General features: G+C 49.9%; 2 protein-coding genes across 8 annotated transcripts in view; one reads left to right on the top strand and one right to left on the bottom strand.

Moving 5' to 3' along the window:
• Positions 1-3,309: 3,309 nt before the first annotated feature.
• C19H20orf173 (chromosome 19 C20orf173 homolog) lies at positions 3,310-4,464 on the top strand. Its single transcript, XM_006188645.1, has 4 exons — positions 3,310-3,618; positions 3,839-4,017; positions 4,100-4,265; positions 4,438-4,464. The coding sequence occupies exons 1-4, from the start codon at positions 3,310-3,312 to the stop codon at positions 4,462-4,464; spliced, it is 681 nt and encodes a 226-aa protein (XP_006188707.1).
• Positions 4,465-11,357: 6,893 nt separating this feature from the next.
• CEP250 (centrosomal protein 250) overlaps positions 11,358-15,791 on the bottom strand; it is a 46,427-nt gene continuing 41,993 nt past the window's right edge. For 6 of the 7 annotated variants that reach the window (XM_032462196.1, XM_032462198.1, XM_032462199.1 and 3 more), the window contains 5 exons: positions 15,634-15,747; positions 15,296-15,451; positions 14,919-15,020; positions 13,877-13,939; positions 12,236-12,499 (listed from right to left, as the gene is read on the bottom strand). In XM_032462196.1, the coding sequence (XP_032318087.1) occupies positions 12,236-12,499; positions 13,877-13,939; positions 14,919-15,020; positions 15,296-15,451; positions 15,634-15,747 (699 nt within the window). Of the gene's footprint in view, positions 12,500-13,876; positions 13,940-14,918; positions 15,021-15,295; positions 15,452-15,633; positions 15,748-15,791 lie in introns of all 7 variants that reach the window. The other variant, XM_032462197.1, reaches the window with a different exon arrangement.

The following is a 15,791-nucleotide window of genomic DNA, read 5'->3' as shown; positions in this document are numbered from 1 at the left end:
TCATAGCACAGCCATGTCAGGGGGTCTCAGGGCCTAATTAGGAGAGCTTCTTAGGGACCTCCGTAACACAGGGGTCAGGGAAGGAGCCCCCAAATGAATGACATTTTAAATGGGACTGGAAGAAATGGAAGGAACCAGGGAGGTTAAGTGCTGAGGTAGGAGCATGAGGGAGTCATGTGTTCTGGGAAGAGAAACTGCAAGTGCAAAGGTCCTGGGGCAAGATGGAACATGCAAAGTTTTAGGAACAGGAGAAAGCCAGAATGGCTGGAAACTGTATAAGATGGACTGAGGATTTTGCATTTTATTCTGAGTGCAGTGGAATGCCATTTTAAGGATTCAAGCAGGAAATTAAATTAAGATCATGCCAGTCACTGGGTGAAGAATAGATGATGGATAAATAGAACAGAAACAGATATACCAGTTAGGAAGATATTGCAGGCTGTGGAAGGAGAACATTATAAGCCCTTCTTTAGAAAGCAGAAACGTACTTAGAATATGAGCTTCCGTTTTAGTAAAGGAATCAGTTTTTCTCTGTAAAAGACTTTCCTGGCTGTATATGCTAAGCTAAGGCAGTGGTTCTCAAAGTGTGGTCCCTGGACCAAAAGCACTGGCATCACCTGGGAACTTGCGAGAAATGCCAATTCTTAGGCCCCACCCCAGATAAACTGCATCAGAAATTCTGGAGATGAAGCTCAGCATTTTTAATTTTTATTAGCCTTCCAGGTGATTCTGATGCATATGCAAGTTTGTGGAGCAGTGGGCTAGGAAGAGTCTTGGGCAAATACTTTTTATTTGCACTCTGGTACAATCCATTCAGGGAGGAACCTTCTTTCAGTATTTGTGGAATATCATTTAAACCATTATGTAAGTCATAAAACAATGACCAGGGAGAAAATCAATTGTACTGGCTCTAGTTCCAGCAACATACAGGCTCAATCCTGGAAACCATTGTGCTGTAAAACATCTTGAAATACTGAATAACAAGTATCCCTTTGAATGTATAGCTGAGTGGTGACAAAGTAGGAGAAATTCCTAGGGGCTGAAAGTAAAAGAGTTGAGAAAAAGTAGTAAACTTATGAGCTGACTTTGTGGCTCTGGCAGTGGGGCAGGGAGTGGTGTCTAATGAAACTTTGTGTCAGTAATCTACAGGCTTGGCTTTTCTTTCCTTTCTTTCTTTAGCACATAATAACAGACATTTACAGTTTACAGAGCACTTTCATTTCAATGATCTTTTACATTGGAGAGTAATATGTGTTAGGAGCTATAATTTGGTAAGATGCTACATTAGTTTTAGGAAAGCTTTTGGAAAGAAGTGGCTTATTGGAGTCAAATAGATGGGAAGAAAATGGTTTCACAAAGTATTTTTTAATCAATGTAGCCTGAACTTCCCCATGACCATATTGTACTTACCTTATAATCATGGTCAAAAGAGATAGGGGTTGGGGGGGCCTTCTTTGGGTATCAGATATTGATGCCTATATAGGAAGAGGAGATTATGCTTTGAGGCCTCAATAAAAAGATGGAGTCTTGAAAAGGCTAGAGCTGTAGGAAAGTGTAGGTTGGAAAAAAAAAATTACCCACTTACATTGGAGGACAAGGAAAATACTTGAGATTGTCTCCACTTGTGTCCTGGATGGGAAGACAAAAACATAAAAATTAAACATTGGTGGGACATCATAATCACAGGCTTGTCCTCACATTTGGGATTTGGATTTAGATTCTCTACTTAGTCTGAAAGCTCTGAAGTGGAGAAATTAGCATTAAATTGAGGGTACCTGGAAGAAGCAAACATGAAACTGCTCTGAGGGAACACAATTTAAGCCACATAGCATCCTCAAGGATAAAACCCTGCTAAAAATGAGCACTTGATCTAATGTCACAAACACATGAGGACACAATCCATCATGAGCAAGGGTCATAGACACCATCATCAGCATGATTAGTTGCTCATCAACTTGAGATTATGGAACTTTCAGATAAACTATAAACAAGTAAGTTTAGATGGTTAAAGACATTTAAAAAACAATAAAAATGTGAAGATATCTCACAAGGAAGACTTGAAAATAACTTTAAAAGAATTTCTAGAAACGAAAAATATAGTAATTTCAGTTAAAAAATCAGTGGAAGGGCTAAGTAGCCAACTAGACACAGTTAAAAAGAGAAATATTAAACTGAAAGAGCTGGAAAGATTACCCAGCATGTAGTATAAAAAAAAATAAAATCACAGATATTTTTGAACTTCAGTTACTATATTTTTCATTTCTAGAAATTCTTTTGAAGTTATATTCAAGTCTTACTGGTGTGATATCTTTACATTTTTTAAAAAGTAAAATGATTTCTGGCCACTCCCCCCCCCCTTTTTTCTGAAACCTTAAAACAAGTCAAAGTTTTTCATTTTGTTTTTTAACATCTCCCACAGGCTAAGACAATTAAGGGGGTGGCACTGGAGATAAAGAGAAAGAGGAGGTTTGGAGATAGAAATAAGTGGATTAAAACAGATTTGGAAATCATCATTGGAGAGGGAGAATTCGAGGAGAACCCCTGGCTTCAGAAACAGGGTGAATGGAGGAACATTTGCTGAGATAGAGGAGTCTTGGGAAGGGATTGGTTTAAAGGGATCATCGTGAGTTCAGTCTCAGGCTTGCTCGGGGTGAGAGGTCCTTGAGACACCTAAGTCGAGGTACAATAGGCTGCTGGATATGGGGGTCTAAAGAATAGAAGATATATCTGGGCCAAAAAATGCAACTGGAGAGGGGGCATCACACATAGTATTTAAAATTCCCTCTCTGCTCTGTTCATGTATCCCGTAAGTATTTATTAAATGATTCTGTCTTAGGGATTCAGAGACAAGGTCAGTCCCTGTCCTTGTGCATCTTACACTCAGTGTAGGCAGCTTTATGTGTGACAGACAGGATAACATGGTGGCTTTGTCCAGATAGCCAAAAGGAGGGAGTCACAATGTGTACTTTGTGATGAGATCTACGGTATATATAACCAGTGGCACAGAGGACCTCACTGAGAGCAAAGCCTTCCTCCTGCAGAGGAGAGTAGACACACCATATGTTATTTCTCTGCCCTTGCACCTTCCATCCCAGGCACAGCCAGAAATCTCTTTGGAGGTGAGCCAAGAGATAGGGAGGTGGGAGATTAAGGGTTGGGATGGGGTGTGGTGAGGAGGGTTGGGAGTCATGGAGGCCAGCAGGACAGAGGGTTGTGGGGCTGTCTGTGGCCTCAGTTCCTCATCCCTCCCAGTCCCAGGTGGAGGAGCCAGTCTGCTGCCTGCTGCTGCAGCCATCGTCTGGACCAGACATGAAGCGCTTGTGGCAGATTTTTGTCCTGTGGGTCTTCTGGGTGCTCATCTTGTGGCTGATGGTCCCCTGCCTGGATCTGAAACCTGAATCAGCACCCCAGGAAAAGCTGATGAACGTGGCACCATGGTGGTGTAGCTGCCCTTGGTTCAAATTCAGGAAATGTGGCTGCCCACCTGGGACCCTCAACTGCTCTCTCTGCCACCACACAGTCAGGGGGAACTGGTTTGATGCATGCTACGAGAAGACGATGGGGTACCTGACGGGAGCAACAGAGTCCACAAGCCCTGACGCTGTCCTACGGAGGTCGGTCAGTGGCCAACACTGGGCCATCCCATCCCATCTTTCCCAGGCCTGGCCCAGCTCCCACCTTCTGGCCCAAACCCCTGCCCTCAGCCCTGGCTTAGGGTACCTCCCATCTTCACAGCCTCAACCAGATGGAGGTCTCACCCACTCAGGTCTGCTTTCCTTCCACTGGGAGATGCTCCCTGGGTCCCAGCCCCCAGTCTCCTCCCTCCTGCTGTTTTCAGGGCAGGAACTCAGCATATGAGCTAGGCAAAGTGTGGAAGAAGCTGTCCAAGGTGATTCCCAGACTCTCAGTGAGCCATTTTGATCTCTTCTGTGGGACTTGTGCATTGGTGAGGAACTCGAAGATCCTGTGGGCTGCCAGCCCCGGCAACAATGTCTACCAACACACCATGATCTCCAGGTGGATTCTGAGGAGAGGGCAGGGGGCACGTGAGTCAGGCCCGCTCCCAGAGAGTTCTGTCAGTTTCTGCTCTCCTTCCCAGGCTGAACCAGGTCCCCCCTGAGGGCTTCAAGACGCTGAAGAACCAAACCACAGGACACTCCACCTCCTGCAGGAGTGACAGAGACCAGGGTTCCTGGAGACAGCTGGCGCTGCTGTTGCTGAAGCTTTTTGATCTGGCATGGACTTCAGATGCTCTGAGTGAGGAGGTGATGGTCTAGGAACCCAGACATTCTTCATATGGGGAGCAAGGAGGGGTCACTGCCGGGGATGACAGAAGGGCTCCAAGAAGACCCTCTGCTGACTTACTGGGGGCACCTGCAGGACCTTCCCTGGCCTCAGGGGCTGCTGAAACTCCCCTACCTCCTAATTCTTCCTTAGATTTTGGAAGATGGTCCAGTTCTCTAGTAGAATTGAAGATAGAAAAGACCAGGTAAGGGGATGGAAGGCGTGAAGACGTGGCTGTGGGTTGCTGTGGGAAAGACCCCAGCTTGCCCCCTCCCCCTACTTACTCAGGTCCTGGGGATCAGCCCCACCCACCTTCCTCAGGTACGACCAGGGCGACAGGCTGGAAAACAGGCTCAGTATCCACCCCTGGGGCTCATGGCTGTGTTCTGTGCCTTGCACACCGGTGACCCAGTTAAAGAGTCTTGTTCTTTCCTCACGTGAAACTTTTCCCTGCTATGCCTTCAGCATAGAGTCTAAAACCTTCTGTCTGGCTTTCAAGACCTTGATCCCTACTCCCCTCCTCTCTCTCAGGTTCACCCGGTGGGTTTCTTGGCGTTCCCCAAACACACCGTCTGCCTCATGCCTTTTCACACACTGCTCCTTCTGGAATGCCCTCCTCTTTCTTGTCTCCCTGAGGAATTTTCTCTTCCTCTGATATGATGAGAAACAGCTAGTTGATGCTCTCTTTTCTGGGCTCTGGGGTCACTCTGTGTGGTTCAGAGTCTGTCTTCCCTGGAGAAGGTGAGCTCCGTTCTCCTCCCAGCCCCAGGGAGCAGCCTGTCACATTCGATGTTAAGTGAGTGAGTGCTGAAGGAATGGTAGGTGGGCATGGAGGGAGGGCAGGACCAGCCTGCTACCCCACAGCCCTCTCCTGTCTTACCCCATCTCCTAGGTATCCATGTTTGGTTTGGGGACAGATTAGCTCATGAAATTGTCCCATTACTGGGATGGTGATTATTGGTTTGAGAGCAACATGCACAGTTATGAAGAAGAGCAACAGGTCATCCTTAAGCTGCAGTATGAGGGGAAGGTTGTTATTTAAACTGAGATGGTCCCCAGTCTGTTCAGCCCACTGGAGGCCCCAGGAGGCTGACAGGTAGTCAAGGGGACCTTGGAGTGTCGGAGAGGGACTGGGGCTTCAAACGCACCCTGGGTGAAGATCACTCTGCTACTGAGTGAAACCCAATATTGTGACGTTAAAGGGCTACATCCTCTTCCGGATTCTCAACAGCAAACATTTCATCATCTGATCATATATATATTTACCTTATCAAAAAATAAAATTAGATGAAAAAGAGGAAAAAGCAAACCCTACAGTTGAAAACACATCAAACGGATCTAACTGTTTATCAGATTTATAATGCAACCACTAGGGAAAGAATTATTTCAAGTTCCTTTATAATTCAGTATACTGTACATCCTTTGTAGGATACAGTCTGTGGGCAAAAAGAACCACAAAGAAATTTTAAACTTCAGTCAGATTTATTATTAATATTGGCATTGTTTTTTTTTTAAACTGTATAATCTATATCACAGAATAAAGTAAGTAAATAATTATATTATTAAGAACAAAATACAAAATCAGACAGGTATAGTAAAAACTCTGTGACATTAAATTTGAAATGGAAACTTCATTATAAACTCAATTTTCAAGTTATTTTTATTGTGGTAAAATATACATAAAATTTACCATTTGAAGATGTATGGTTCAGTGGCATTAAGTACATTCACATTGTTGTGCAGCCATCCCCACCTTGAACTCTCAATGTTCAAAGTACATCTTATGCTCTGTCATCTGAACAGTCTAAAAGCCATAACATCCCAGAAGCAATGATCAACCCTGGAATGAATGCAGATTTCATTTTCTAAATATTGTTTCCCACTAAAAGATTCCAGATCTGGACGACAAAAGTACAAGGAAAACCTGGACATCACATTTGGGACAATCTGAGCATCAAAAATAGCAACTGTCACGATTCACAGTGAATATATAAATATCCTTGAGTCCATAATAATAAAGAGAAATAAAAACAATCATTGGAGGAGACTATTATATCAAATGGGGACAAGGGGGAGCGTTTATCTTGCCTTTTTAGTAGAAACAGTGGTTCAAGGTAAGCAGAGCTTCCGTTAATGAGTTTTCAGCTGCTAAACAAAATCCTCTATGTGTTTACTGCAGCCGCCCAACAACCACACATAACCTGACAACATGTAAATATCCTGAGAGCCCATTCACCTGCCTCCCTAGGGGCATGTTAAATAAATGAAAAGAAAATCGACTCCTAGAAAGTTTGGCTGGATAGAAATTTACTTTTAACCACGTTACAAAGTTTTCCTGTTGGTCCTTTTCTCAAGAGGGGCCAAAAGGCTCTTCCATTCCCCTCTCTGCCACCCGCTTAGCTACTACGTTGGGAATAGACGGCCACCCTCTGAGAGATGCACCACCCCAGCCTTGGCACGTACTCTTGCCCTTTGCATTCCCATCCCCATCATACTTGATTTCCAAGCCCTCCCTCACCAGCTGAAGCCCGGGTTGAACGCCAAGGTGAAGGCAGTCTTACTCACAAAGCCTCCATGCAGAAACTTATGGTGTAACTTGTGTGGTGAGGTCCTTGATACAACTGGGCTGGCACAAAAGACCCCACTGGGCACCAACCCCTTCTCCTCTAGGGCAGCCACAGTACACACCAGAAGGCACCTCTCCCCTCCCGCCTCAGCATCCAGCAGAGCACCCTGCAGGGCTTGCAGGTGGCTGGAGAGGTGAATTGAAGTGTTATAGGGAGGTGTGGTGAGGAGGGCTGAGAAAGTGATGGAGGCCACTAGGGCAGTGGGAGGCTGTGAGTCTGCGACCACAGCTTTCTACTTTCCCAGCAGCTGGTGTCTGACTCAGCATGCCACTTGCCCTGTGCATTGTCCCATGGGACAGGAATGAGGCTTTAATAGTGGGTTTCTGCTCGTGGGCTGCCTTGATGCTCGCCTGGGGCCGATGTTTCCGCTCCTTGGTCAGAAAGGTCTCACCTGAACAGGCTAGCTGGGACAACTCCAAGGCCTGCCATCACTCCCGGGACCCGCTAGTGCAGCCCTTGACGCCATGCACCCAGTGTACACAGTCGGCTTGAGGAACTCTTTGAAAGGGACCTCGAGCCCTCTCTTACTCCAAGATGTTCTGGGACATTTTCCCTGGCCTCAGCACGAGCAGCCAGTGTCTTCTTGGCACCCAGTTCATTCTGTGAGCATTTACCTACATCTAGGCTCCATCTACCCTGGAGACGAGCTCCTCCTTTCAGTGCGTATCGTGGAGCTTTGGGACTCATCACAGGTTTGATGAGTATTTGCCAAATGAATGTAAGCAGGATTAGGAGCTGGGGGCAGCAATCAGCCCACCTAATCTCATCTACAAGGTTTCTCGATCTGGGGTTGGGCGGACAAGCTGGAGAGGCGGCCCTTATATAGGGAAGAGAGTTATATCCAAAGTCTCCAGCATGACTTGCCAAGCATCATGCAGCAGCAAAAGGCGAGGGAATCAGCCGGCTCCAATGTGGGACTCCTCTTGGCCAGTAACAAGCCTTAGACTCCCAGTAGGGCTGGAAAATTCAGACAGGAGAATGACAGGAAACCAAGACAGGACGTGCAGGAGCAATGTACGTGTTATCAGGCACTGAATAAAAGCCTTCCCTGATTCCCACATCTTAACTAGTAGTAGTTCAGGAAGAACCAAATTTGATACTAATTCTCATCCCCTCCTGCCTCCCCATAAATGACCATGTGCTGGCAATAGAGAGGACCCACTCTCAGACAGGCAAGCCACACAGCCTTAGCCGAGACTCTTCTCTCCTCTGACCCCTGACCCACTCAACTTTTTACATCCAAGCCCTCTCACCTGTGCCAAGCTTCAGGCCTTATGAAGGCATATGAAGAGTTGGTGTCATTAATAACAAAGGACTAGGGAAAAAGAGGTCATAATGTCCACTCTGTGACAGGACACTGAATGTAAGTGAGTTGGGTAAGATGGGTGGGACCAGGGAACACAGTCCTTTCTTCTCTGGAGAAGCCTCACTCCTCACCTTCATCTCCATCAGGGTCTAGACAAACTGGTCCCGGGAAGGCAGAGGAATAAACTGCAGGGTCCCAGGGCCTTGAGACCCCTTGTTCTTGTCCATCCTTCTCCCCTGCCTACTTTCTAAGTGTGGTGAGCAGGGAGAGCTAAGCCTGCATGGCCCCCCGCCCTGCCCCAGGATCGAAGAGAGGGATCTCACTGCTTGGAGTGCCTGCTCCTTCCTCATCCTTGCCTCGCCTCACCGTTTCCCTGGCTCTTCAGGACCTAGCGTTTTCATAGAGCTCAGCTACTTCCTTCCTCAGCCCTGGGAGTGAGCAGGGGTAGTGGGACAGGAGTTAGGAGGTGAGGTATTGCGAGGGGAACAGCTAGAGGTGTCATCTGTCCTAAGACCAAACAACTAAACAGACCAGCTGCCGAAGCACCATGGGCTGAGATGAAGCCTGCATGCAGTCTTAGGCTGGGAGTTGCCTTGCTGCTTTTGTGGATGAGGTATCCCCACCACCACAGGTGCTTCTGGAAGTTTGGCTGCTGGCCCCAGATCTGCGGATGCTCTTGAGGCTGCTCACACGGCACCAGATCTACATAGCCTGCTTCCACCAGCAGGGTGTCTGCCTGCTTTGCCTGGAGCTTCAGAGGGGCCCTGAAGACCCAGATGGAGTTGGGGACCACCCTGTCTCCAGAGGCCCTGGGGTCTGGGCTGCGTCCTCTCCCTGGACCCTTTCTCTACATCAATAGGGCCCAGCCTCCTCTCTGTGCTAGAACATGGGGTGAAGTGGTAAGTGGTCTGTCTCTTCTCCATAGGCACAAATGCTAGGAAAACTAACCCAATTCCGGCTGGCCAAGGAGCTATTCCAGCTGATACCCAGGCCACAGCCAGACCTTGAGTCCATGCCAATCCTGTGCTGTTCAGTGGAGAACTCGGGAATGGGAAGTCTTCAGAATACAGGATAACCATTGACCAGCTCCACACTGCGTTCTGGGAGGGCAGGAGGGTGAGGGTGGTGACCTCTGCGAGGCTAAGCCCCAATGCCTTCCTGATTCCCTTTCCTATCTCTGCACTTCTAGGCTCTAAGAACAATGTAGGCAATGGAACCTCCCTGCACATAAAGCACCTGAGAATGCCCACGACCTAGCAAGAACACCCACATTCTCCTGCTGCTGAAGTCTCCAGATCTAGCGTGGGCTGCCGTGGTCCTGAGTCAAGCCGGAAAAGGGCATCCTTCCTCGGTCAGTGTGACTGGTGGAGGCCCCAGGCTGGAGACAGCTCTCACTTCTTGGTCTAAGTGTTGCTCTTGCCCTCTCTCTGCAGTCTGATCGTACTCTCCCCACTGCCCTCACCCCCAACACATACCACCAGCTTTTCCTTCTCTACTTTGGGCCAGGCAGCTTTTCTGCCTTCAAGCTGCTGCGAGTCTTGAGTGGGGAGGCAAATGAGCAAGGGTAATTAGGTTGCGATGTGACTGTTGCTCTATCAAGCAAAGCATGGAGGCTGTTGAGAACAAGGTGCCTCACTGACCAGACCCAGCGCTGCCCAGGAACAGGAACGCTGCCTGGACTGTGACTCCACTCTTGGGACTTCGGGGCCTGTACTAACCTCTACCAAAGAGAAGGCTGGGGCAGGGTGGAGGGAATCTGGATGGAGAAGACCTCCGTGCTCAGCTCTGACCTTTCCCCCAGGTTCTGGAGATCAATCACACCATCCACAAGGGCATCCATGAGGACTGGCGCAGTTCCCATCTGCTGGATTCACTGCTCTGGGTATGGCCTGTTGCATGCGGCAAGGAGAAGGAAAGGAATCTCTGGCCTGACGCCCTAAGGAAAGGTCGGGTCCTGCCTGGGAGACCCATATTCTTTCCTTCCCACTTCTCCCATTCAGGTCTCTCCCTTTGATGAGAGCTGATTCAAGAGGAGCAACTGGCTCCATTACTGGTGGGACCCTCTGTACAGATGAGCTTACTCTTGGTCGAAGAAAGTGTATGTTAGGCAGTTCGAGCAGAAAATCATCCACGAGCTAGAGAGTGAGAGCAAGACTGTGGTCTACACTTGAACTGAAGCCAATCTTGAGCTGAATATCTGGTGGGGAGAGGAGACCCTAGCCTGAGGTCTCAAGTCAGGGTGAGGGGCTTTTGAGGGTTGGATGGGGGAGGAGGAGCAAATATGGATTAGTTTTATTACTGAATGAAGCCCTTGCTTGGCTGCCTCCAAAATGCCTTTCATCTGCTGGAAGCTCTTGCCCTTGCTCCCAGAAGGTATGTGGGGCTTACGGCCTTGGCTTAGGACCTACAGATAATGGTACTGAGAAGAAACTCCAAGGTAAAAAACAAGGTCCCTCTGTCAGCCTCTAAGCTAGAGAACCAGAAAAAGTAAGAAACTCAGAGATACCTTGTTTATCCCTGAGAACTCTTAGCATAGAAAAGGCCAGGTAAGGATTCTGAGCCACAGGGAATCCGACTAGAGGCAGGGACTGGCCAGGAACTCTGGGCCCGATTTAGCTCCGGAGGGTTTTCCACTGTAACTTTTTACAAAGCATCTGTGCCGAGTCCCATGTGGGTTTTGGGAACAAAGCTCCAGCAGTTGTGGACAGAGCCCCATTCCCACTGTGTGGTGCGATGGGATACCATGGGGCCTGAGCCCCGGGGAAGCAGGTCTGGGGGACTGTGGTGCTGCTCTCAAACCCCCTCATTCTTAGCTGGGCCACAGCTCCATCCCCAGGCTTACTAAGAGGAATTCCAGATTGTGGTTAGAGGGCCAGAGGAAGTTCATGCCCTGCTCCTTCAAAGAAAACTGTTGTCTCTTAGGCTTTGAGGAAGTTGCCAGCAATAGGTCTGAAGCTTGTGAACCACGTCCACCAAGGGCCAGGCCACAAGTGATGAGTCCTGCCATAGTCAATTCTCCTTACTGCCTTGACACATGGCTGGACTTAGGGGACCAGAGTCAGTTCCAGCTGATATGCCCAGGAAGGGACACCACAAGGGCATTAACCCCCAAGCAGAAGAGGAATGAAGCCAGACAGAGCTTCTGAACTCAAGAGACTGACTTTAGCCAAAGGTTCAACTTGGTGTTTTTGGGGCCCCAGAACATGTTTTAAGTCAAGAACATATGATGGCTCCTCATTATCCATGAGTTCAAATCTAGATCCCAAGGCCCTCCATGATCTCCCTCTCTCCCCGTCCAACCTCAGTCTGAACACACAGGCAGACCAGTCTTCTCACCAGTATGCTTAGCAACCCCTCCCAACTCCTCCCCATCCTTCAAGGGCCAGGGGGTGTCTTCCTTCCTCGGTCCCTGGAATCTCTGCAGCGTTTCTAGTTGGCATGCAGAGCTGTCTCTGACTCATCAATGAGCATGTCTGTTTTTGTCAATTGGACTCAAGCTTCCTGTGGAAGGGCCTTTGTCTTGTGTGCCTTCTGTGACCCTCCTCTGTCAGAATGCAGGCAGATGCTAAATTCATGCCATCTGGCGGGAATCTTCAGCAGTCTTCCTTGACAGATGCCTTTGATGTGCTGCCGCTGCTCAGCTACACAGTGGAGAACAAACGTAGACTCAGGGTTTATTGCTGAAGAGGAAGGTGACAGAGGGCGAAGTGCTGGGATAACGGGTTCTAGATGAGAGGCAGCAGACGCTGCCTGGCCAGGGCAAGGCCCCTCTGGGCGACCTCAGGCCAGCAGCAAGTGGGGTTTGCCTCATTCCCACGGGAGTCGGGGCCTTCCTGCAGACTTGTGGTTTCCTCGCCCGTCCTGGAATGCCATCTGACCTGGTGCTCCAGGTTGGGCAATGGAGCCAGAACTTTCTTTGGCAAACCTGCAGCTGTGTGGGGGGCCACGACCCGCTCTACAGACATCTGTCTGTCTGTGTGCTCCCAGGCCGGCCCATGTCCTGCCCTGGCAGTGGCTGCTATCTGGAGGCAGCTTGAGCAGCACTGGGGCTGGGGCCCAGCAGGACTGGCCCTGGGGATGTCAGACTTTGAGTCAGGGACTCATCCAGCTTGCGGGTCTCGGCCTCCAGGACAGTGGCCTCAGGGGTCTGGGCGACGGCAAGAAGGGAGTGAGAAAGGCTGTGGTGCAGGCCTGCCAGCTCACGGCTCGTCTGTACCGAGCGGGCGATGTAGTCCTGCTTCTGCTTCCGCTCCAAGGCCAGCTGGGCTCGCAGGACGGCAACCTGGGGGAGAGAGCAGTTGAGGGCCTTGAAGTTGCCCCAACCCTGCCCACTCTGCCCCTGTGGCTCTTGTCAGACCAGGAGTTGAATCAACTCCGCCACACCCATGAATCTCAGGCTTTACAACGTTTGGGGCAAGGGCCCCTGGAAATCAGAATCCAGTGACTGTCAACCCTGGCTGCACAGGAGGCTCAAAGAGGGAGCTTAAAAACAACAACAAAACTATTCACCAACTTTTTGGAGGGGTAATTTACATGTAATAAAACGCACAGATTTTAAGTGTACATCTTGATGAATTTGATAATGTACAGACCCATGTGTAATCACCATTTCAATCAAGATACAGAGTATTTTAATCACTGCAGAAGTGCCCCTTCTGGAAGCTTTTAAGAAATATTCTGACCTAATTAGACTGAGCTGAGGTCTGAAAATCTGCATTTTCTCAAAAGTTTCTGAGGGGGTTCTAACGTGCAGCCTGGACTGAAAATCATTGATAGCTCCTTCCATTTCTCAGATGGGTATGCCGAGGCTACCAGGAGGAGAAGTTATTGGGAGCTTAGGGCAGGTCCAGGACTAGGGTGAGGCAAGAGAGGCCCCTAGGGTGCAAAGTTTAAGGAGGCGCTTCAGGTCAGTTGTGAGGGCCTCCTTAAATCCTACACCCACGCTGCCTCTCTTGCCTCACCCTAGTCCAGGCCTGGTCTCAGCGATTGCTTTGTATGAACTTAAAAGAATTCAAAGTAATGGCTTAGGTCTAGCTATATAGTTAGGTGCTGCCAGTAGTGATTATTGATTTCTGACACAGGTTCAGAAATAAAATTTCCACAGTTCTAATTACTCCTGGGCCTTGAAAGACAGGGTGAACCTTTATATGAGGCCTAACCTAAGAGGCAAGAAGGCACTTTATGCAGTTTCCTTGAGCTTGACCTGAGCTCTGGGGTGTGAATCCCTGGGGCTGGTGCCAGCCTTCTCTGCCTGGAGTGACGGCACCTGCCTGCAAGGGTGCATGTGAGGGCAGAAGAGGTCAGGATGCTTTTGCTTGTTTGTCTATCTTCCTAGAATCTTCTGTTTCCCCCTCAGCCCTGTTCCTTTTCCTTTCTCTTCCTAAGTAGGAACCCAGAGGTCTGGGGCCTGGTACGTGCTTTCTTCCCCACTCCCACCCTAAGCACATGGGAGGTTAAGTCCACTCAATATGGGAGGCTGAGCTGGGACTGGGTTTTTCTTGCCTCCCACATGGACTGAAGTTCTCTGGGGCAGGAACTATTTCCCATCTCCCTGCTGGGGGTACACAAAGGGCCAAGCAGATAGCAGATACCAAAGCCTTGCTGCCTGAGGGCACGGGAGGGGAAAGGCGCTTAGAAAGTAGATCCTTCCAGAACATACCTCCTTCTGCAGTTCAACCACCTGCTTGGCATCTGAGGAACACTTCTGCCCTCCTCTTCCATCCTGTGGGAGACAGATACCATTCCTATTGAACAGGCCTTCCACTGAGGTTTGTGCAGGCCTCCTCACAAACCTGGGGACCAGGGCAAGGGCTGTGGGCCAGAACTACCTAAATCCAGATTGAACTCTATGGGGCACCACGGCCCTGGGGCAAGGAGACGCCCCAGAGGGACCAAACCATCCCACTGGGTGATGCCTGTGGAGACCTGATACTGAAAGTCCCAAAGCTTTGCTGGCACTGGCTTCTTTGAGGCACCTCTTCATTTAAAGTACACCACATACCTACTTCGTGCTAGCCCTGGGTGTGAGCTAACGATGCAGAGAGGAAGGAAGACAAGGGGCCTGCCCTCGGGAAGCTTTCCTTAAATGAAGAGGGATGGGAGCTGGGAGATGCTCAGCCACCAGAAACAGTCTCTTCCTGCCAGGCCCCAGGGCTGTCTAGTGATGGGCGTAACAGCTAAAAGAGTGTTGGTTTGGGGAGTCTTGCCCCAAACCCTTACCCCAAAAAAGGACTCTGGCCCTAGGAAATACTATGGACCCATATCTTGTAAATTCAGTACTGCAAGGGGCAAGGAAGTCTAAGAGGTCCACAAAGCTGCTATCAAGCTCTTAGGCACACTGAGGTCTGGCAAACACCACGCAACACCATGCGCAGGTGACCAGAAGCCCCATGAGCACTGCTCCAGGGAGCCTGAAGCACTGGTCTGGGGACAGGTAGACTGGACATCAGTGAAGGGTTCCTCAGGATGCAGGGCTGCCAGCCTTGGATCCATCCCTACCCATTGAAGTTGGGCCTCCTTCCTGGGTCAGGGACAGACTGAGCAGAGCTGGGTGGGGCAGAACCCGGCCAGGAGGGGCTCCGTGGACTAGCTGAAGTGGCTTCTCCCCTGGCAAGGGTAGCCTGGGATATGCACTGCAGAGGCCGTTTCTAGTAGCTGGGCTTAGGCTCCCCTGAGGCTGCAGTTGGTGAAAACAGATAAACCTGCTGTGTGGGTGATGGCGCCATGGCTTCACTGCTCTCAGGGACCCTCGTTCGCAATGCACGCATGGAATCCCTCTTCAGTTTCCTCCGCTCTCGCTCCACCTGCCAAAACATGAGTGAGAAATCAGGGCTTGGCTTGGCTGCCGGGCTGGAGCAGAGCAGCCTTTTTTGAGAGAAGACCAGCATGAGTGCGGTGTCTGGGAAGGGCCAACAGTCAACACATGGGCTGAGGAGAGCACGTGCAGGGGCAGCCTTGAGGGCAAAGAAGGCTGATAGGGCAGAGGAGGCAGGGCCAGCCACTCAGGCCTTGGAAGCGGACATGCACACCCACCAGACCCAAAGAGGGAGCTGAGGACAGGAGGACAGGAGTTGCCAACCTGCTCCAGGGTGGTCCGCAGCTGGATGTTGTGGTGCTGCAGCCGGCTCCGGTCAATCTCCAGCCGCGCCACTGCTTCCTGCAGATGTTCAAGCCTCTGTCCCCATAGCTGCTTCTCCTCCATCTCAGCACTAGGCTCAGTCTTTACTCCAGAGACCTGTGGGAGAGACCTGTCAATCTCACCTGGACAGCCCCTAAGACAGGTGGGAACAGAGAGAGGGCAAAGGACTAATCTGGCAGGTCTAGGCTTCAGGGACCCAATTCTCAGGGGAAGGGGGACAAGTCCCTGGACAGGAGCTCCCTCCTGGGCCATCTTTTCCCACCAGGCCCCCAGCTCACCTCTCCCGGCTGTACGCCTGGCTCTTCTCTGGGCCCCCATTCTGCTCTGCTGGTTGGGCCTGGGCTGTGGAGTCGCTCCTTCTCCAGAGCCTGTCTGGTGAACTCCAACTCATCCTGGGTATCAAAGTGTAGAGCAAAGTCACACCATGACAACCTCA

This window comes from Camelus ferus, chromosome 19 (genome assembly GCF_009834535.1).
Source record: "Camelus ferus isolate YT-003-E chromosome 19, BCGSAC_Cfer_1.0, whole genome shotgun sequence".
Taxonomy (NCBI): Eukaryota; Metazoa; Chordata; class Mammalia; order Artiodactyla; family Camelidae; genus Camelus; species Camelus ferus.
The sequence above is the reverse complement of the archived record's forward strand: the minus strand, read 5'-3'. Positions and strand labels throughout refer to the sequence as shown.

Coding starts and splice junctions, on each gene's coding strand:
- C19H20orf173 (XM_006188645.1), top strand. CDS start 3,310: ATGAAGCGCTTGTGGCAGATTTTTGTCCTGTGGGTCTTCTGGGTGCTC. Junction 3,619..3,838: donor ACGCTGTCCTACGGAGGTCG/GTCAGTGGCCAA, acceptor TGCTGTTTTCAG/GGCAGGAACTCAGCATATGA. Junction 4,266..4,437: donor CAGATGCTCTGAGTGAGGAG/GTGATGGTCTAG, acceptor ATTCTTCCTTAG/ATTTTGGAAGATGGTCCAGT.